The 22149-nt window shown below is 38.6% G+C and overlaps 1 protein-coding gene across 4 annotated transcripts in view; it reads left to right on the top strand.

Moving 5' to 3' along the window:
• The window catches only part of LOC116284472 (uncharacterized), a 943500-nt gene that overhangs the window by 40587 nt on the left and 880764 nt on the right, over positions 1–22149 (top strand). Inside the window, exon 1 of one of the 4 annotated variants that reach the window (XM_072945588.1) lies at positions 14940–14970. The exons of the other annotated variants lie outside the window; for them this stretch is intronic. Within the exon in view, the coding sequence (XP_072801689.1) occupies positions 14964–14970 (7 nt within the window). The 5' untranslated portion in view covers positions 14940–14963. Of the gene's footprint in view, positions 1–14939; positions 14971–22149 lie in introns of those variants that run through there. 4 annotated transcript variants of the gene reach the window in all.

The raw sequence follows: 22149 nt of genomic DNA, 5'->3' as shown, positions 1-22149 counted from the left end.
CTTTTTCTTGGTGTAAACTACTTGACACATTTTTTAATTTCTTCTATTTATCTTGCTTTTGAGAATTCAAATCTATGCAGAAAACCATCAGGTACATTAAGATTTTAAATTTTACCATGAATCATTTTGCGATCTGTATCAGTATCAAATCATACTGTGTTAAATTTACACAAATTATGTGTCAATGGTATATTGGTAAAGCTGGAAAAAAGACGAATAAAATGTTGCCATGAAATTATATGTTAGATACTCTACTTAATAAAAATTTAAACACATAGTTATTTCTAATTTTATTTGTGTTTTCTGTTTTTCTTTAATTAGAGCTGTACATTTCCCGCCACAGAATCTAGCCCTTAGATTCCTTTATTTATTCTAATCCTTTTTAGTTTTCTGTTTACTTTTTGATGTGATCTTTGATCTTTCAAAAGGTGGCATCACATTCACAGGTCAACCCGAAACCCACTGGCTTGTAGTCCACCCTGGGAACAGAAGGCCCTTTGCCTCCTCTGTGGAGAATTTTTTGTCTCCTTCATCCTCCAGAGGAAGGATGTAAGAACTCACAGGTTTTTACGTCTGTCTGACTCTTTCTCGCCCATCTCCCATCACCTGCCTTCGACTCTTGGCCCCATTGCTGCTCACAGGCTCATAGTTTACAGCCACCATCACTGTGCTGGGTTCAAATAGGGCATGCCCTCCCCTTGTCACTCTGGTCCGAGCTTGGACAGAGACCCCTCCCATTGCTCCTCAACAATTTCTGAATTGAGGCTATAACATTTGACGTGACTGGATGAAAGTTGAGGCTAACAGGAGCACAGAGGATGACTTACAGTTAGCTGTGAGCCATGGCTGTCATGGGAGCCAGAGGTCTGGGTCATCCACAAGGTGCTATTTTAGGGTTGATGTGCTCCCGGGCTCTAGCTGTCTTCCGTGGGAGTGGAGGTCAGTATCCTTCACCATTCTGGGGTACCTGTAAGTACATCTATACCCCTGAGTGTCCAGGCCAAAGTCTCACTAGAATTAGAGAAAAAAGAGAGTTTCTTTCTCCCCTAAGACCTTCCTTTCTTTATTTCCCGTTTCTGGATCTACTTCTTCCTGGCATGCCTGTGGAAAAAATACTCAGTTCCATCGAAGGAAACATCCCAGCTTACCCAAAGTGCTATTACCTTAACCTGTAGCCCTAGCCAGACAACCCCATAATCCAGTGGTCCACATGTTTTTAGCTTTATGGACACAGGCTTTGAGTGATCCACGAACACCGTGAAGCTATGTGCAAATTTTTGTGGGTGTATGCTTTTTTCTGGGGAACAGATTTATAGCCTTTATCAGACCGTTAAAATGATCTGGCATGAAGATTAAGAACCACTTTTTAGGAGTCTGCTTCCAGTCTGGATTACTTAGGGCATGTACAGTTTCCTCAAGGTAGGAAATTGCTCAAGGTGTCACCTGTAGTCCTTTCTCCATCAGCACATAAATATGGGTATCTTCTCTCCAGATATCTGTGTCTCTGCTTTTGATCTTTTACAAACAATTGCTCAAATGCAGAGATCTCCATGCAATAGTCTGTAGGAACCAAATGGTCCAAATCCATCCTTGGACAAGAAACATTTCTCCAGGACAAGAAACAGAGCCTGCAGGGATGCAGTTCTGCCTAGTCTTATAACAATCTTCATTTCATCAGAAATCTTTGCATAATGAAACTCTTATTAGGCTGGTTTTCCTACGGACAAAGAGATAGCCTTCTGCAAAGTGGTAGGATTCTGAAGATCTTAAAGCCAACACTTAACTAGGTCTGAATTCTTATGACCACATGTACCTCCTTTTCCCAGCAGTCTTTGCAGGATGGAGACTTCTTTCAGGCACCTGCCCTAGGACTTGGAGCCCCAGCAGAGAGATGATGGGAGCAAAAGTTTTCTTTTCTCTTATCACATCTAGCTTCAGACATCTCATTTCCTGCTGTACTTGGAACCTGGGCATCTGTCCTGGCTTGATGTTGGATTCCTCAATTTTCTCACAGTCCCCACGGACTCTGGCAAAGTTCCTCTTTCTTTGCTGAAACTGCAGGGCAGCTTAATTTGCATTGTAATGAGCCCAGTTTATGATGCCTGGCAATGTGTTCACTAAATGCTGTTTGTCTTTTTGTGTGTGGGACTCATTCACTCTTTCAAGTACTGCATGGATGTTCACTCTGGTCCAGATTTGGGGTTGGGAGTAAGACTGAGGTCAAGTCATTGCAGCTTTGAAAACTGGGAACCAAGGCAAATAGTCCTGAGGCCTCTTAACATAAAAAGGCTGTCCAGGGAAAGCTTTTTGGTGGGGCTCTCATCCTGCCTCTCCCATCCACTCTCAGCATTACTTATTAATTTGAAATAGGATCACTCTTTTGCCTTTGTCTACTGTTTTTCTATCTTATGTGGCTCTCCTTGTTGGAGGTGGGTTCTGGGGCTTTGAAAACTACTTGCTGGATAGTTTCTAATGCTATTATTAGATGTGGAAAAAGGAAACCCGAGAGATGCGAATTTGGGTCACTGGCCTGGCGGGTTGTCCATTTTCTCAGGATAATGTAGTTTCTCGCTCAGGTGCCATCAGTGAAGGTTAGCGGAGGCCTCTCACTTCTGGCCCTCACATCGTAACTCAGGAGGTAGATTGCAAAATGGTGTTTCTGAATCTCGCCACAATCAGTGCAAGGGTGGAAAATGTCTCCAGATTCTGATCATGCCTGCTTTCTGTGTTTGTTCCCGTGGTAAATTTCTCTATCTGTTAATATATTTTCATTTTATAGGAAGCTCAGACACTTTACTAGTATATGATTTCACTTGAAATTTTGAAAAACATTTTTTATAAAAAATGATTATACAAAATTGCAGCTTGTGATCATTTAGGCCATGAATAGGGAGTTCTATCCAATTTAAAATACAGAATCTTTCCTAGAGACTTTGAGAGTTTGGAATTTCATGTAAAGAAAATGTAAAATCAAGAAATGCCTAATAGAATTTAAGATTAAGAGATCTTTGAGTTTAACTTTAAAGTGTCTCAGTGAATTGTTTTATTGTAACGGATTTTATAGCCCACTTTAGTGTTCACGAAATGTCTTATATTGAACTGGGTTACAATAACTATTTTACAGCATTATTAGCACCTTAGTTTAAAACACAGTGTATGTAAAGAAATGCTGTTTCATGATGAACCATTTTGTAATTCGGACCTTCTCTAAATGGCACGGTCTCCCTCTTTATTACGAGCTTTAATGTGAATTCTTGTTCTTCTTTTGTGGGTTCTTCTTATTTTTAATACACTTATTGCCACATATGCTGGGAGTCTCTTGAACATTGTTAAATATAAATTGTTGAATAATTTCAAGTATTGGTGTTCATCGGTGCTCATAAGTACAAATGCCATTTCTGTCCCTTAAAGTGTACAAAACATAGGAGTTTGAGGGCTTCCCAGCCAGCACACAGGTACCTTTATTTTGAAATTTGTTTTGTGTGCAGTTAACAAAAGGTTAAAAAAAAAAGTCCTTTTTGACGGTTTGGCTAAAGTCCTAGAATTTGTACATGACTGTGCAGTATGCTCTTACTGCATCACATGTTTAGTATCCTTAGCCCCTGTTCTTGGGTTCTTCACCTGACCAAGGTAAAGATTAGTGGAAGAGGATTTCTATTCTGCTTCCAAGGGATTATATCACAGTAAATATATATATATGTACATATATATACATATATATATATATTAATTGAAGTGTAGCTGACTTACAATATTATATTAATTTCAGGTGTACAACATAGTGATTCAATATTTTTATAGATCATACTCCATTTAAAGTTATTATAAAATACTGGCTATATTCCTTGTATCATACAATATATCCTTGTAACTTATTTATTTTATACATAGCAGTTTGTATCTCTTAATTCTCTGTCCCTATCTTGCCCCTTCCCCCTTCCCTCTCCCACTGGTAACCACTAATTTGTTCTCTGTATCTGTGAGTCTGTTTTTATTTTGTTATATTCTTTTGTTTCTTTTATTTTTTAGAGTCCATATATAAATGATAACATACGGTATTTGTCTTTGTCTGACTTATTTCATCAAGCATAATACCCTCCAGGTCTTGCTGCAAATGGTGAAATTTCACTTTTTTTATGGCTGAGTAGTATTCCATTGTGTGTGTGTATATTTATATTTGTATCTCACATCTTTATCCATTCGTTTATTGATGGATACTTCCTATTGTTTCTGTATCTTGGCTATTGTAAATAATGCTGCTATGAACATTGGGTTACATGTATCTTTTTGAATTAATGTTTTTGTTTTCTTCAGATATATACCCAGGAGTGGAATTGCTGGATCATATGGTAGTTCTATTTTTAAGTTTTTGAGGAATCTCTATACTGTTTTCCATAGTGGCTGTACCAATTTATATGCCCAGCAACAGTGTATAAGGGTTCCCTTTTCTCTACATCCTCACCAACATCTTTTTATTTGTAGATTTTTTGATAATAGCCATTCTAATAGGTGTGAGGTGATATCTCATTGTGATTTTGATTTGCATTTATCTAATGATTAGGGGTGTTGAGCATCTTTTCATGTGCCTGTTTGGCATCTGTATGTCTTCTTTTGAAAAACGTCTATTCAGGTCTCCTGCCCATTGTTTAATTGGGTTGTTTGTTTTTTTGACACTGAGTTGTGTTTGGATACTGAGTTGTATATATACATACAACTATATATATATATATTTTTTTAGGATATTAACCTCTTGTCAGTCATAGCATTTGCAAACATTTTCTCCCATTCAGGAGGTTGTCTTGTTTTGTTGATGGTTTATATTATGGTAAATACTTAAAATTAATTTTTAAAAATTGTGGTAAAACACACATTACATAAAATTTACCATCATAGCTCTTTTTAAGTTTACAGTTCACTGGCATTAAGTACATTCACATCATTCTGCTATCGTCACTGCCTTCGGTCTCCTGATCTGTTTTCATCTCACAGAACTAAAACTCTGCATGGTAAAATGTATTGTATATACAAATACATCCATAAAGCTGAAATAGTAAAAAAAATTTTTTAATATTCTTCATGTATCTTATTCTTTTTTTAACATTTTTTATTGATTTATAATCATTTTACAATATTGTGTCAAATTCCAGCGTTCAGCACAATTCTTCAGTCATACATGGGCATATACACACTCATTGTCACATTTTTTTCTCTGTGAGCTACCATAAGATTTTGTGTATATTTCCCTGTGCTATACAGTACAATCTTGTTTATCTATTCTACAATGTTGAAATCCCAGTCTCTCCCTTCCCACCCTCCACCCCCCTGGCAACCACAAGTCTGTATTCTATGTCTATGAGTCTTGAAATAGTAAAATTCTTATGGTAGAAGATACAGCTTGATTTGTATCCTCTCTTTTTTCACCATTTTGGTGTCTTTAGCTAACATTTATATGGTGTTTTATTATAAATATTCTTGCTTACAATTCAAAGCTCACATGAGGTAGACATTAATATTCCCATTTTATAAGTGAAGAAATTGAGGTGGTCATAGAGAGGTAATGAAGGAGTCAGAATTCCAGCTTAGTGCCATTATCCTTAAATCCTTTCTTTTCTTTTTTTTAATTTTTCTTTTCTTTTTTTTGTTGTTGAAATAGAATTGACTTACACATTGTGCTAGTTTCTAGTACAGTGAAGTGATTCAGTTATATACATGTATATATATGAAATGAATGTATAAGATATATAATATTCTTTTCCATTATTGTTTATTACAGGATATTGAATATAGTTCTCTGTGCTATACAGTAGATCATTGTTGTTTATTTTATATGTAGTAGTTTGTATCTGCTAATCCCAAACTCCCAATTTGTCCCTCTCCACCCTCTTTTTCCCTTTGGTAACCATGAGTTTGTTTTCTATGTCTGTGAGTCTGTTTCTGTTTTGCAAAAAAGTTCATTTGAGTCATATTTTCGATTCCACATATAAGTGATATCCTGTGATATTTCTCTTTCTCTTTGTGATTTACTTCTCTTAGTACGATCATCTCTAGGTCCATCCATGTTGCTGCAAATGATATTATTTCACTCTTTTTTATGGCTGAGTAGAAGATGTGGTATACACACACACACACACACACACACACACACACACACACAATGGAATACTGCCTTTAAATCCTTTCTCTTTCTGCTATACTACACTTCAAAAGACTGTGATTAGTCCGTCCGTCCTGCCTGCCTGCCTGCCTGCCTGCCTGCCTGATCTATCTACCTGTCTCTTTATTTGGTAGCAATGGGGTGGGTATAGAGAAGGTGGATTTCTGGAGTTTTGTTTTAAATTATGGGTCTTGCCCTAACAACAGACCGTCTTGTTCATAACCTTGGGCGTTCTCATCAGAGCAGGGATTATTATGCTTTGCCTAAGCACTTAGTAGATACAGCAGATGTCTATTCAAATATCACTTTAAAAATGCCTGGAATTGTATTTAAATTGCTTCCATTATTCACTAATTAAATTGCAGATTGTTTCTCCTGGGGATTTTGCACTAGGCTGAGTTTCTTCAATTGTTTGTGTTGGACAATGATAAAATAAATCTATTGCATTGTAGCTTAGTGAAAAATCTTGCTGAATAGGCTAAATAATTCCACAATCATCCTACAGCAGACCTTTTTTTTTTAGTATGTTTTCTTTTTCCTGGCAAGACTGAGCATGGACAGATAGTGGGCTTTTGTTTGTTTTTATTTGCGTAATTTGATCCTGGTGCTTAAAATACCTGGAGGGGTCTTGGATACCAGGGAGACCCATGTGTTCTATTGAATGTGTCAGCTTCCTTGGTCTGCATGGATTTTACAAAGAGCTGCACAATGAAATTCAGATATTTTAAAACGACATGTGTGTTTTTCACATGGCTGCCACTATTTAAATCCTGAATCAGTCTTTTCAGGAGGTTGGGCGGAGCAACCTCTTCACCTGAAGGCTTCATCTAGGGTCCTTGTCAGCTGCCATTGCTTTGCTAGGTAGCAGTTACATTCTTCTATGTGCCATTTTCATTTACACTGAGAGGGTGAAAAGAGGAAACAGAATTAGGAGGAGTCAGCCAGAAGAGTTCAGTGCTCCTGCAGACCTGGGGCTTGTCACAATATATACCCTTGATGTTTTTGAACAGGAATGCTTGCTTGCTCTTATGGAAATGATTTCCATTCCCCTGAAAACAAAACAAACAAACAAACAAACAAACAAAAAACGCACAACAATCTCATGCTAACGTTCACTCCTATCCACAGATAATTGTGACTTTGCTCTCAAAATAAATAAATACTTGATACTTACATGAGTACTGGCTTTGGGGCAACCAGTGTCTCTGCTAAGCCTCATATACGTTATCATATTTCATCCTTACAACCTGGTGAGGAAGGTGGTATTCTCCCCATTTTACAGACTAGAAAAGTGAGGCTCAGAAAGGTTAGGAGACTCACTCAAACGTCCCACTGATCACAGGTGGCAGATCTGGGATCGCATCCTTTTTGTGATATAAGTGCTCAGCTTGTTTAAAAGTGCTCATTTTTTCAGGGTTGTTACTGATATTAGTGATCTTTAGACTGGAGAACACATACCCAAGAAGTGCAAGCATTAAAGACAATTTCAGACAAAGTGTAAGAATTCAGTTCTGTTCCATAGTGTGCTAATATGGCAGAGCTGAAGCGGGGGAGCTGTAGAGCCACCAAAATATTGGATGGGAAACGGAATGCTTTTTCAAATCAAGCGCTTTTGAATAGTGACCCTGGACAGTTGGTGAGAAAGAGTTTGTCACCAACATAAATAATCAGAAAGACATGTTGGATGAGTTTGAGGCAAGCGGGCGAGCCCCACGTGGAGCTGTTAAGAAGAAACCAGGGAGTGTGAAGAAATGCAGGTTGCTTGGTGTCCAGGATACAATCAAGGATGGGTCTTAGCATCGCAGATGGAAACTGCAGCAGCAAATAACCGAGAACCAGAAGAGAGACATTTCCATCTGGATCCGTTCCGAAGAGGATGTCGGACAACTCTAGCCACGAAAGCCAATAAATCTCCACTGGTTATGTCTGATCCAGATGCAGGACAAATTCAAAATGAGCCCTTTGCATACATATTCCTATTTGGAGGCGCCCTAAGCCGTATAAATTCTGTTGAAGGGAAAGACCTATTTTAGCCTTATATATTAAGTATATTTAAAACAAACACTTCTTTCTATAGAATCTCCTACCACTTTATTGTTCATTTTCAGAATAAAATGTAGATATTTTGTTCTTAATGTTGTTTCCCAGTGTCTTAGGAGGTGAGGTGGCAGACACAGTAGCCGTGATGTAGTGTTTGAGGAACGTTGAGGTGGTTCAGTAACCTTTTGGACGGTGGTGATGAAATTCAGAACTGGAGGGTGATTTATAGGTCAGTAGCAATAAAATGTTGCTGTGTGTTTCTGAAGTCATGTGACAATGACCTACTTTCTGTTTTGCTTATGTGTTTCCTGATTCAAGTTTTTCAGGCATAAAGAATTTGGGGGCCTTTGCTCTTTTTTTGCTGCCTTGTCGCCTACGATTTTTGTGTTCTGACTAATATGGGTAATATGGGTGTGTCTGCTAATCTGGGTATTTAAATCAGATTTTAAATGAAAAGGCATGGGAAAATTTTTGACACATTTCATTAGACAAATGGAAATTGTGTTGTATTTGTATACAAAAATGTTTTCTTTATTGAAACTGTCAGGATTTCATGAATTTAGGAGTGTGTGTGCAGGTGTATCACAGGCCCCTCTGAGAATTTCTTAAAAGCAATGGAAACTTGCCCCAAGAAAAAAATCCATATATTCACGCACATAAGATTTTCTCATACAATTTCAAATGATGGATTCATCCCTGAACTCTTGGTTATGAATCCTTTGTTCTGAGTTATCTACAGTCATTTTGAATGTACTTGGCTTTGGGCACTGGCTTTTTGTGTGATCCCCAGGGAAAGGTGGACTTTTGAGTCTGTATGAGACCTAGCAGGAGATTTGGAGATTTCTAGATTTCAAGCGAATGCGTTCTCAGCCATAATCACAGAGAGTGTGGCAGAGAAAGAACTTGACTTTGAGAATGTGTATCCTGGGGATGTTGGCTGGTGGAAATGAGACTAGAGAAATATTTGGAAGCATAATTAATGACTTATTAGTAAATTAATTAGCTTAAAAAAACTTAGACTATATACTCAACCGGAGGATTTCCAATAACAAACACATTGAAGACAAATAAAAGTAAATCTTTATAGCGACATTAGACCTTGAGAATGAAGGATGGAGATCCTTAAAGGAGGGACCATGGCCCCGTGATGTATGTTCAGGGAGCTCCTCAATGTGACTGAGTGCCTGGCTCTGGGAGTGGAAGAGGCCAGTCTTCGCTGGGTCTTTTCTGGGAGAAGATGGTTTTGGGTTCAGTTTCAACTCGAAGCTTATTGGATTTCAACTCTTTTCTGTCAAGGCATCTCAATGACATAGCACCTCGCTTGGGAGAAAAACCTAGAAGAGTTGTGAGACCTCCCTGCCCTCCTGCCCTCCTCCCTCCTCATGGCGGAAGCACCGTCACCCTCCAGCTCCAAAATTGCTCTGGAGGGAACTGCAGCTTAACAACTCTGGTCTAAAAGGAGCCCAAACTGTGCTCTCAGACCACACCTACCATCCTTCCAGCAATGAAGAGTAAAAGGCCACAAAACCAAAAACATGTCTTCATCTTCCTGTAAATGCCCATAATCCCCCTGTGTATACCGCACACCTAACATCTGTACAGAATGGCTTCTGATTGCCTTAGTTTGCCTACCAGATTGAAACGTCCTTAGGTTAAGGTCTGGGAGCTTCTCTCACACCATGCGACAGTCGTTTCCCAAGTGAAGCAAGCCAAGCTGATTGCTGGTATCCAGTGAACAGGGGCTGAGCGTATCATAAAAAGGCCAGTCAGTATCTCTTAAAACCTCTCAACATTCTCTTTTGAATTGTTTCCAATGCTGATCAATTTGGAACCACAATTCAAAGTTATGTTGTCAGAGGCTGAGCTGTTTGCTTGTAGCTATGACAATTAGTCTTGTAATTGACCCTGGATTTGCACAGCAAGTAAATGGTCGCCCTTACGTGTTTGGTTTTCCATTGATATTTATGATGTATAGACTTGAGATGGATGGATCTACAGTCAGGTTCTGATAATTTTGTTGTATGAATGAAGCAGATTCGTTCATTAAATTACCATTCATTGACTACCGTATACTGGGGATTATTTTATACACTGAGGATATCAGTATGGGTAAGATACCGTATCTGCTTCTAATCTGTTCTCACCTTGGTAAGGGAGACAGATCCATGAGTGGTCTTTGCAATATCTAATGTGTTAAGTGGCTTGAGAGAAGGAAGGAAGGAAGGCCAGAGAGACTACCTGATTCTGCTTGGGGGTGCCAGGCACAGGACAGGGTGAGGAATGCGACTGGAATGGCGACATTCCAAGTGGAGGGAAGAGCCAGGGCAAAGCACAGAGGAAGGTTCTCTGGGTAGTACTCCTGGAGTGTAGGTTGGGCCCAGGCATAGCTGGGGTGAGATAGAAGGGTGGTGTGTAGATTCTCTGAGTGGTTTTAAGCACCAACCCCTCTCCCCCACAGCTTTCCCACGCAGAGTAGTCTGGATTTTCTGTTGTAGCCACTGGGTGCTTCTGAATGGGTAAAAGCCGGTTCTGACTATCAGCTTTTTTTAGAGTAAACATCTACACTCAGATCTCAGTTCTTGCCTGGGGTAAATAGTAAATAGGGACTGTAATTGGCCAGAGGAACTACTGCATCACACTCCAAGGAATGATCAAGGAAGCTTAAGCAAAATTCAGGGTCAGGCAGGGTGATTGCCAAATTACCACAAAATCACTTTAGAGTGTATGTGTGTATGTGGGAGGGAGGGTCCTCTTGAATATACGTTTGCTTGTTTATTTGTTTGATTAGAATGAAGAGAAGTAAGGGAGAACTTTAAGTGTTTCTCATTTCAGCACTTTGACTCGGGATCTGAGTTAGACTAATGGTGTAATCCTTGCTGCCCTTTCTCAGCTGGCTATGCATCCGCCTGACGTCAAAGGGTAGTGGCCCGTGGTGTTGATGAAATAGAAGCAACAAACAGTCGAATACTGCATCTAGGTCATCTTGCGCCTGATGGGACAAGGAAATTACTTTAGACCCAGCGCCAGTGTAACCTGCATAACTGGATTTCCATGTTCTGCCCCCTGTTCAGAGTCTGAGAAGTAATTTTAATGTTAAAAAAAGCCACGTTGTCATATACCTCATAGCATCATCTGGTTCATTCCTTTATCCAATAACAAGTATTTATTGAACACCTACTAAGTGTTACTCTTATAGGTTAAACTTTAAGAGGGAGAGGGAGGATGGTACAGTGAGGATGGTGCCGGTGTTTGTAGGAGTATGTGCCAAGTCCAGGGTGAGAGAGAGAGAGTGCGTGTGAGTGTGTGTGGAGGATGAAAAGCACGCAGCCTGGCTGTACTCTGGAGTGTGAAGTGGAAGCAGAGAGGTTGGGCTGAAGCTTTGTTCAGAGCCCAATCATGGTTTGAACTATGTCCAGGTGTCTGGAATTCTTCCTAATGCCGATAGGAGATTTGCTTCCTAGAAGGATCAGTTTAGCTGGTGTGAAGAGTGGATGGAGTAAGGCAAAGTTGAAGATACACCAGTTTCGAGGTTTCTGCTCAATCTGGATGGGAGATAACAGTAGCCCTAACTGGGGGAGAGGCTGCAGGAGTGTAGAGACGTGGCCAGAGTCCAGAGAGGTTCAGGAGGTAGATTTTAAATGGGACTTGTTGACTGACTGGAGGTGGCGGGGGCGGGTCTTGGGCAGCAAGAAGAGGATGCTCTTTCTTGATCTGGGAAACACAATATTTATCTACGAGGGGGTGGGTTGGTAATTTCAGTGTAATTCAAAAACTATCAGAACTGATCTAGGAAGCCTCTGCGTTCCCTGCTTGCTCAGGCAATGAGTAGGTGCATTGGAGACGAGAGGAATAAATCAGAAGCATGATGCACTCCCATTCTGAGTTTTCTCTCTGCTGTTGAATTTCCAGGCCAGTAGCGGATGCCTCGGTAGTTTGAGGGAGACTGTGATCCTGTAGTCTTTTTTATTTTCAGAGAATTAGAGAGATGTAAACTTCCTTAGAGAAGGTGATTTTTGCAGCCCCTGAATTGAAAGCACAGCTAGTTCCACCTTTAGCTGAAAATCAATAATGTCTGGTGTTTATCAGAAGCCACCCAACACTCTTGTGTCCAGGTCACCAGCACTCATATTTTATGCTTGTCACTTTGAGCCAAATAATGTCCAGTGGTCCCCAACTGCTAGGTTATTGAGGCCCTGTTCTCTTGGATCTTCAAGTTTTTTTTTTTAATTAAAAATTTTTTTTGATTTCTAGAAAAGCACATTTGATTGTTGCTAAATTAATACGTTTTTCTCTTTCTGAACATGTCATCCAGGTCATTAAATGGAAAAATGTAGTCTATGATGCTATAGAGCTTGCCCTTTTTATTTTAATATGTACGTTTTCAACATAAAAAAAATCGAAATTGTCTGCACTTTGTTAAAAGAATGTATAGCTGGAATTTTAATTTGATTATCTTTCCCAATATTCCCAGGCTTTCATAGGCCAGCACTTTGTTTGAACAGCTGTACTTTTGTAAATCTTAGTAACAAATGAATCAGGAACGATTTTGTGGAGCAAGTCAGATGAAAGGAACTTCCTAAGAAAGGTCATTAAGAGAACGAAGAAGGAAAAAGCTAGCAAAATTTTGAGAAATTTAACAATTGGTTTTTTTAATAAGGCAATTTGTTCTAGTAATTCTTTTCTGATAATCTTAAAATATGCTGTCATTAATAGAGAAAGTGTCTTACTTCCCTTTAGGTTGTAATATCGGCTAGAAATAAAATTGAAAACTAAAGTCAGCAGGAAAAAACAAATGCTAACAACTGAGAAGCATGAAAAGGAAGATAGAGCAATGCAGTCAATTTTCTATTATCTGTAATTTTCTGTCATCTCTGTGTGTGTTATCCATGTGCTGGGGCTGGCGGGATGGAAGAGGAGAGGGTGGAATTGTGAACTCTATCTGCCTCCAATCACAAAAAGATCAAATTAACATGTGAAAAGATATTTGCCAGAGCCGGAGGATGGGAGGGCTTTTGCTTTTAACGTCTTACCTAGTGGATAGATTTGAACGCAGAAAATGAAGCTAAACTAAATTCAGGGAAACACTGATTCACACAACTGGGTAAACAATTTACTGAATTTGCTAATTAATCAACTTGTGCTTCTCCTTTCCAAAACAGATTCGCAGGCAATAAAATAAATTAAATCAACGTTTCCCGCACCAACCCCCCCAACCTCTCCACTACTAAAAATAAGCCTGCTTTCCCGGGTAACTCGGTCATTGAAATTCCCATGGCTGTCCTCCGGCAGTCCACTGCAGGAAGCAATTGTATGGATACAAAATCAGTTCTCTGCAGATTGCAGAGTTTGGGTTCTGAGCGTTACACCTTAGCCCTCTACCTAAGCTGATGAATAAAATAAATATTAACTGAAGTAATTTTTAGAAATAAATGGCCTACGATGATGCTGATCTGCAGATAGAGGAGCCTGTGACTTACAGATAGATCTTTTATGAAGCTTGCATCTCTGTTGATGGTAGGAAATAATGACTTTGGAGGAAAATCCTGAAAAATTAAGGATATTTAGTTTGAAGACAAAGTGTGACAGCGAAAATATTTCAGTTTATTAGTCTGCAGATCTGGTACCTACGGTTGAGTTTGCCTAACTTTAAACCACTAGGATAAGACTCAGTTTTAGATTGCATGTATATACCTATAATCATTTTATACACACATACATTCACTTAAACACAATATACAAGGAAACGTGAAGAACAGAATAAACAGGGATGAAAATGAATCAAAAGGTTGCGAAGTAAACAACAGGGTCATACTGTAGAGCACAGGGAACTATATTCAATAGCTTGTGATAACCTATAATGAAAAAGAACACAAAAAAGAATATATATATATATACGTATAACTGAATTACTATGCTGTGCACCAGAAACTAGCACAAGAGTATAAATCAACTATACTTCAATAAAAAAATTTAAAAATTAAAATAAAAAAATATTACCAAGTGGTGAATGACAAGTTTTACACAAGTCAGGCAAAATATAACACAGGGATATCCTAGTTATCAAGGTAATTATGAGTCAAGACGGTGTCACTAGGTTTTTCATTGTTTTAAAGGCATGATACTCAGATGCGGAAATAGGCGGATAGCCGATTAGAACTGAGAAAGAAAACAGTGTTGATAATAAAGTTCTGCTCACACTTGCAGCATTTCCTTGCCTTCATCATGATTGGGCACCCTTCCAAGGAAGGATCTAAACGGAAAGTGCTCCCAGCTGACTTCTTAATGCCACTAACCTTAATCACCTTCTGGTGCCCTTACCTTGAGGATCAAGACTCCCCAAGGACTGCCTTTCCTCACTTTTCCTTTTCTGATGGACCTATTCTGATTCTTAACAGTCTTGTTCACCCTCGGATATTATGCTCAAAACTCATTTACATGCTCAACTAATCTTAATTAAAATGTAAAGGAAGATCAGGGTGTGATCACATTAGGTTCTGAATATACTCAAATAGGTGGGCATGAGTGTAATGGATTAAACAATTCTAGGAAGAGCTCCTCTTCCCCATGGTGTCTTAGTCTTGTTGCCATTTCTTAGTATTCTCTTCAACTTCCAGTTTTGAGCATTGGCTGAATGTTCTCTTTTAACTTACAGACTATTTTGCTATCTGGAAACGCATGCCCATGTCTTTGCGCGTCAGAATTGCTTTCCTTACAGTCTGATGGGGAGAGTTGGTAAACATTGAAATGTCCTTCTGAGGTGGGCTATGGAATGTCGTGTAAGTTATTAATATTTTTTTTGGAATGCAATGGATTTTCATGTTTTGCTGGGATAGCTTGGGCAAATCTGTGGAATTTCCTTCTGTTTTATTGAGGTATAACTGACCTACAGCATAATATTGGTTTCAGGTGTACAGCAAAGGGATTTGCTTCTTTTATATATTGTGAAACGATCACCCTAGTCTAGTTAACATCCGTGGCCACACATGGTTACAGAATTTTTTTCTTTTGATGAGAATTTTTATGATTTACTCTGTTAGAGCTCTCAAATATGCAATACAATATTATCAGCTATAGTCACTGGGAATTACTTATTTTATTTTTAAACTGAAATATATCTTTTGAATCCCTTCACTCATTTTGCTCACCCCCTGTTCTGAACCATCAATCTGTTCTCTGTATCTATGAGTTTGTTTTCTTTTTCTTTTTTTTAAAATTTTGCATATAAGTGAGAACATATGGTATTTATCTTTCTCTGTCTGACTTATTTCACTTCACATAATGCCTGTAAGTACCATCCATGTTGTAGCAAGTGGCAGAATTATTCTTTATGGTTGAGTAATATTCCATTCTGCGCGCGCGCGCGCGCGCGCGCACGCGCGCACACACACACACACACACACCTATATACGTTTTCTTTATGCATTCATTCACCAATGGACACTTAGGTTGTTTCTTTATCTAGGCTATTGTAAATAATGCTACAATGAATATTAGATTGCATATATCTTTTCAAATTAGTGTTTTCATTTTCTTCAGATAAATACTCAGCAGTGGAATAGCTGGATCATATAGAAGTTCTAGTTTTAATTTTTTGAGGAACCTACATACTGTTTTCCATGGTGGCTGCGCCAATTTACATTCCCAGCCTCAGTGCACGAGGGTTCCCTTTTCTCCACATCCTCTCCAACACTTGTTATTTCTTGCCTTTTTGGTAATAGCCACCTGACAGGTGTGAGGCGGGAACTCATTGTGGTTTTGGCTTGCATGTTCCTGATGGTTAGTGATGTTGAGCATCTTTTCATGTGCCATGAAACATGTACCATGTTGGCTGTCTGTATGTTTTTAGAAAAATGTCTGTTCAGATCTCCGAAGTTTCCTTTTAAGCCCTGTGAGTCTCAGTCTTGTTGCTGTTGGAGTTTCCAGTGTGACCTCCTTGATGAGTGAAGATGTAGAGGGCAAAGAAGTAATTTTATTTAATAATACTATAAATCTGCCATCTCCATACTGTTAGGTGGTCAGATGTACTCAAGATTAAATGAAATGTTTCAAAATTGGTTATCATGGATTTGATTGTGCAGATGGCCAAACTAAATTGATTTCTAAGAATTTGCTTTGTTAATTTATCAAGTTATCCTTAATGTTCAAATTAGGAAATGATTTGGCTAGATGTGGGTGAAGAAGACGAACATGACCTTGTTTTAATAGTGATGGCCAACTCATCCTTAAAAATGCACCACTTCTCCTGTGAGATCTTCTCAGACCTCTCTCTCCACTGTCCAGCCATTAGTTACTACCTGAGTTGATCCATGTGCAGCACTAAGCATATAGTGTCTAGGACCATGAAAATGTGATCATAAAGGTTAGCTTTCACTATTATTATTTTTAATATTTATAATACAGTTTACTTAATAGATATAAAGGATTTACTTTCATTTTATAATTAAAATATTTTTATCTACTGTGTGCTCTTCTGTGACTACCTGTACATCATACGTGTATTCAATCAGGCATCGAAAATGTATTGCTTGCCTAATGTGTTTTAGGTGCTGGCACTAGAACCCAGAGATAGATGACTAAGGCAGAGGTGTCCTTTTGAAAATGATATTTTAGCTCTTACAATAATGTATTATGCTAGTGTATTTATTTATGTCTTTTATGTTGTGAGTTCATTTGAGGTCAAAACCATGAGAGCCAAAACATTCATATCAACTTGCCCTGAAATAATTCAGAATTAGAGAGATAAATCATTACAAAGTAACCCTGCATTGGTCAAACTACTTTTATTTTTTAATTTAAATGTTTAAATTTTTATTAGCATTTAGCACAGTATCTGACACCTAGAAAACTTTTAATAAGCACAATTACTATTATCAGGCTGTTTATTTCAATGTTGCACCCTGAATGACTTTTCATGAAACCTACTATTCAGTAAGGAGGCCAAAAAAAGGGTAGAACATCATGCTAAAAGGTTAACCATTGCTGAGTTTTTAACCCCCAGTTTGATTGAGATGTAACTGACCTGTAACATGGTATATGTTTAAGGTATATAACATGATTTGATAGATGTACATGTTGCAAAATGATCACTATAAGAAGTTAAATTAACATCCATTACCTCATATTGTTTTTTTTTCTCTTGTGACAAAATTACTTTTTAAAACACTATTCCGTATTCAGTTCTGGACACATTAGGAATGCTGAGGACTTCAGCATATTGATATTCCTATTTATCCTTTAGGAGACCATTTCCTATGAACAATAACTACTCTCATCAGCATCACGATTACTCCTTACTGCCAATATGTAGTGTTGTATGGGGCTCCCACACCTTAGAATAATTCTATGTGATGTGGAGGGCAGCAGATTCTTTTGTATTTTTTGAATGTGGTCAACCTTCCCAGATAACATAAGTGATTTCCTTAAGCTTATGCATCTAGTAAGTCTAGCATCAGGGCTCAAATCCAAGTTTCCTCAGTTCAAGTCCATTGTGTTCACCACTAGATGATAATGGTGGGGATATTACTTGGGTAGTTGAAGAAGCTGAGGTGGTTTCATTGTAAAAAAGGAGAACTATGTGGAAAGATGATTGCTGTCTTTACCTGTTTGAAAGCTCATTCTGTAGGCTTACTCTGAAACTTCTCAGGGTAAAAGTTGAATGTGTTTGTTGCTTATGAATGCTTCTGTTTTGGCTTAATAAGGAATTTTTTTTTTGATATGCAGAGCCAGAAGTCGGCAGGCCCTACCATGCCCTTGTGCACTGGCCTCTGTTCACTCATTTGCTTCATTTCATCAAATTCTTCCCCATCTCATTCACAACTCATTAGTCATCTTTTCTACCACAGAGCCTTTGCACTGCTAAGCCCTCTGCCTAGGTTGCCATTCTCCTTTCCCCAGTTTTGCTTGCTTGAATCTCTCATATCCTTTTGGACTCAGCTGAAAGGTTGCTTGGTTGGCTGTCTTGGATCTTTTTGGACTCAGCTTAAAGGAGAAGAATTTCCAAAGAGAATGAACGTTGTGTGCCAACCTCACAAAAGAGTCAGGAGTGCAAGCAACAGAAAATGCACTCTAACCAGAAGTGAAGCTTATTGACAGGATATTGGGAAGCTCGTGGGAGAGAGCCCTCCTTGGGAGCACTGAAGAACTAGGAACACAGTTAAATTTTTAGGAACAGTGTTCAGAGCCATGCCAGAGAACTGGCCCAGAGAGGAATCTTCCACCACCCGTGCTGGCCCACTGAGCACTAGAGGCTGCAGTCTGCACTGCTGCCAGGAAATCTGCTGTGTTGCATCTGCTGCTGGCAGTCGTGCTACTCTGGGAACTCAGCCTTGCCACCAGTGTTGGTCCCCTAAGCTGGACACCTCTGTTGCCATCTTGACCAGTAAAAGCAACTGGAATCCACACCATTTTGTATGGTCTTTCGTCTAGTTGTTCACATGTGAATGTCGGTTTTGCAAGGGTGAATCCAATGGGTGGTGCTGAAGTCACCGAAGCTGCAGAGAAGGCTGGAGAGCTGACTTTCTTAAGCTCTGTCTTGGTAAAGTGGGACTCAGAAAGCCAAAAATGACCCGGCTACATCCAGGGTGTTTCAAAGGTGCTGGCCAGCCAGAAAACAGGGCAAGTATCCTGACACTAAGACCCAAGGTTCTCATCTGTATTAAGGCCAATCAGACCTACATTACAGGGTTGTTACCAGGATTAAGTAAGGTAATTTAGATGAAACTGTTTAATAATAGATATATTTTTTACTATGATTTATATCTTTCGCCAAAGCATGAAATTGAGTGCTTAATAAGTTGATTCATCTCTAATTCACTTTAGAAGCTTTTAGAATAGGAAGGCCATTCTGCCTCTGCAAAAGGCACTGTAAATGTCTTGGAGAAATAAAACAACAACAACAAACACTTTCTTATATCCAAGAGCTGCCCTCATACATTTATATCATCTCCATATTTTAATTTTTTTAATGGAAACATACAAACTGATACCAAGCATAGAAATGGGAGTTTTAAAATTGGAGTGGGTTTTCAGCTACTTTTGACTTGTTTCTGAATTTTAAGTATTTGTTCTGCTTTGGTTTTTTACTCTGGTTTCATCGTGAATACAGACCTCTTGTTCCAAACCAGACAATGGGCTTATTCAATTCTCAGTGCCCTCTACATTTGGTTGTTCTGCCGTGGCCTTTCAGTGACTCTACTGGAGGGATTATTATCTTAGAAAAAATGTGGACGTGACAGATGAGTTTTTAGCACAACTAATAGCAATTGTGTAAAAGAGGGTGTGAGTGTAAATCGCTGGAGAAGTTGCCAGATTTGCATTAACGCTTATGCAATGGGAATTAGTCACATAAGGAGAGGTCAGTTTCAGTGTAATTTCAGTGGAGAAAGGGCTGTTTTCTTCTTTGACAGAAGTGTTTCTCTGTATAACATCTCAAGCTTTTGAGTTGGGCTACTTAATTAGCATTAGCTTTCCTTTTTTTTTGGGTAAATATTAAATAGAAATGATTGCTAGAAAAAGTAGCACATGACTTAGCTTTGCAATGCCAAATGCCAGGTTGTAATTGCAAGATTTTTTTTTTTTGCCATCCTCAAGTTATATCTTATTCAAGAATATGCAGAATTTTAAGATATGTGTTTTCAGATTTCTTCTTACTTCAGCAATGGTTACTTCATACTAGATTGAACTGCCTCCTGGATTTCCAAATCCCTCATGTTGAATTCAGGGGAATTTCTTCTTAATATATTCGTCTCTTCCTCCACATCTTCTCAGCCCTTTTCTCCCCATCTATACATATGTGCACACACAATCACTCATTCATTTATGCTTAACCTAAATAGGACATTTGTTTCAGAACATTGGAAGTCTGGAATTGTGTTTTGGTAGAGGTCTTAGCTTGAAAGTGGAGTCTATCTTATAAATAGCTTGTAGTCAGTAGAGCTCACTGGGGTAAAGAGAGCACTCTGGCTAACAGTAAATTTTGGTGATTCAAAATTTATTTCGATGATCTGCTATGTATAACTATTCGTGTGATCTGTGAATATTTTCCGGCCCTGAAAATGTCTAATTTCATCTCTTGAAATACGTACTGTGCATCAGGGAGCTGATGATTGGGGAGGGGGATGAGGTGGATGAGGGACATATGAAACACTCAGTGCTGAAGCTTTTGCTTTAATTGCTGTTGTTGAAAGTGACTTGACACTGTCCACCCCCACTGCCCCAAGTCTGCAAAGGAGTTCTCAATGTGGGGGTATTGTGATTGCCTTTTCTTTTATTGACTCACTAAATTCTGAGATTACTCTCTACCATTAGATATTGACAAACCATAAAATTCTTACGGAACCTGCTCAGTTGTGACTTATAAAGAATTATCTTGTTAATAAACTGAGCATCATTTGGAATTCAAGTTTAATTAAAATGGAAAAGTAAATGATTATGTAAAGATTTTTCCTCATGTAAGCCTGTATACTTTTATTGCCTCTGCCTTTTCTCTGAATTCATGGATTTTTATTTCAAACCCATTTTTGCAACGTGAATTTTACACAATCTGTTGTAATACCTGCTCTCTTGTTAGCTTTTGATTTAAAGATTTTTTTTTCTAACTGAAAAGGTTGAGAAAGGCTTCTGAAGTAGAGTCTGGGGGAGGTAAAAATGAAAAACAAATCTTTGGTATCCAGGGGGTTTCATTTTTAAGGATTCTATTTAAAGATAATGATTGTTTATGGACTCTTTAAAGATGTTTTCTCGTGTGAGTTGCTAGATAACAGATTAGTTATCTGAGAGTGGTTTGAAAGGCCTTTTGAAATTGCCTGGGTGACAATATTACCTTATGGTACTTATAAAGCTCCTTTGAAGTTGGCTTTTTATATTGGAAAACCAGAAAGTATTTTTTTTTTCTTCTTTTATTAAACAGAAAGTAATACGTGGACCAGAGATTTAGTAAAATGTTGTGGAAGAAATATACTTGTTATTTCTGTGACTGACTCGATTTTTTCATCTTTTGGTCTTTGTGGGTTACAGGATTTTTCTGTAAATCAGATTCTTAGAATCATGTGTATGCTGCTTTATGTAAATAGTGCATAATTACCAAGTATACACTGTCATGCCTCTGAAATTGAGGCCGTCTTCCCCTTTCTCACCTTCTCTTTACCTCCAGATATTATTTGGTGCAAAGTCTGGATTGCTGCTCCCAAGCTTGGTTGTTAAGAGAGCTTTGGGTTGTAGGGCACGAAACATTCCTGCACAACCTTTGTAATAAATACACAGTCACGCGAAAAGAACAGGGTCATTGGGATGGGCTGTCAGGGTCCAGGCTAGACACTCACAGAGGCAGATACTGTACTTGGGGTTGGCGGGAGTGTATGGGAACCCTCTTCAGTCCAAGCTTATCTGAGCTCACAAAGGAACTTCACGGTCCGCTGCTCTCCAAAAGCAATTTAGGCAGGCCCTTTTCTTCCCAACTAGCTTTTAAGCGCTCCTGGGGCCTTCAGGCCTATTCCCTTGGGCCTCTCAGATTATGAATGCATAAACCTTAATGATTTTGGAATCCTAAAGAAAGATATCCAAACCAGAGTATCATCAAGACATGATTCTGCTAATCGAATGAACAAATACATAGTAAGGTATCACAGATTCACTCGATTCTAACAGTAAATACAGCAGGTAGTCCCTGCAACCCTTGAAGAGCATTGATTCTGTTTTAGCCTTGATAGGATGGTTGACATTGATTTCAAATTTGCATTCAAATAGTGGAACCAGTCTCGTGTGAGAGATTAACAACTAAGAGCAGCAGAAATGATTTTAGTTTTTATGGTTTGACAAAAGACCAAGGCATTTGATGAATACACACGTTGGGTTATTTGTAGCATCTTGGAGCCTTCATCTTCCCATAACCCACAGTTACGTAGATGATGCAGCTTTTTGCCCCTTTCAGTGTTGTCTTTCAAAATAAAAATTGTTAT

Source organism: Vicugna pacos, chromosome 20 (genome assembly GCF_048564905.1).
Source record: "Vicugna pacos chromosome 20, VicPac4, whole genome shotgun sequence".
Taxonomy (NCBI): domain Eukaryota; kingdom Metazoa; phylum Chordata; class Mammalia; order Artiodactyla; family Camelidae; genus Vicugna; species Vicugna pacos.
This window is presented reverse-complemented; position numbering and strand designations above follow the sequence as displayed.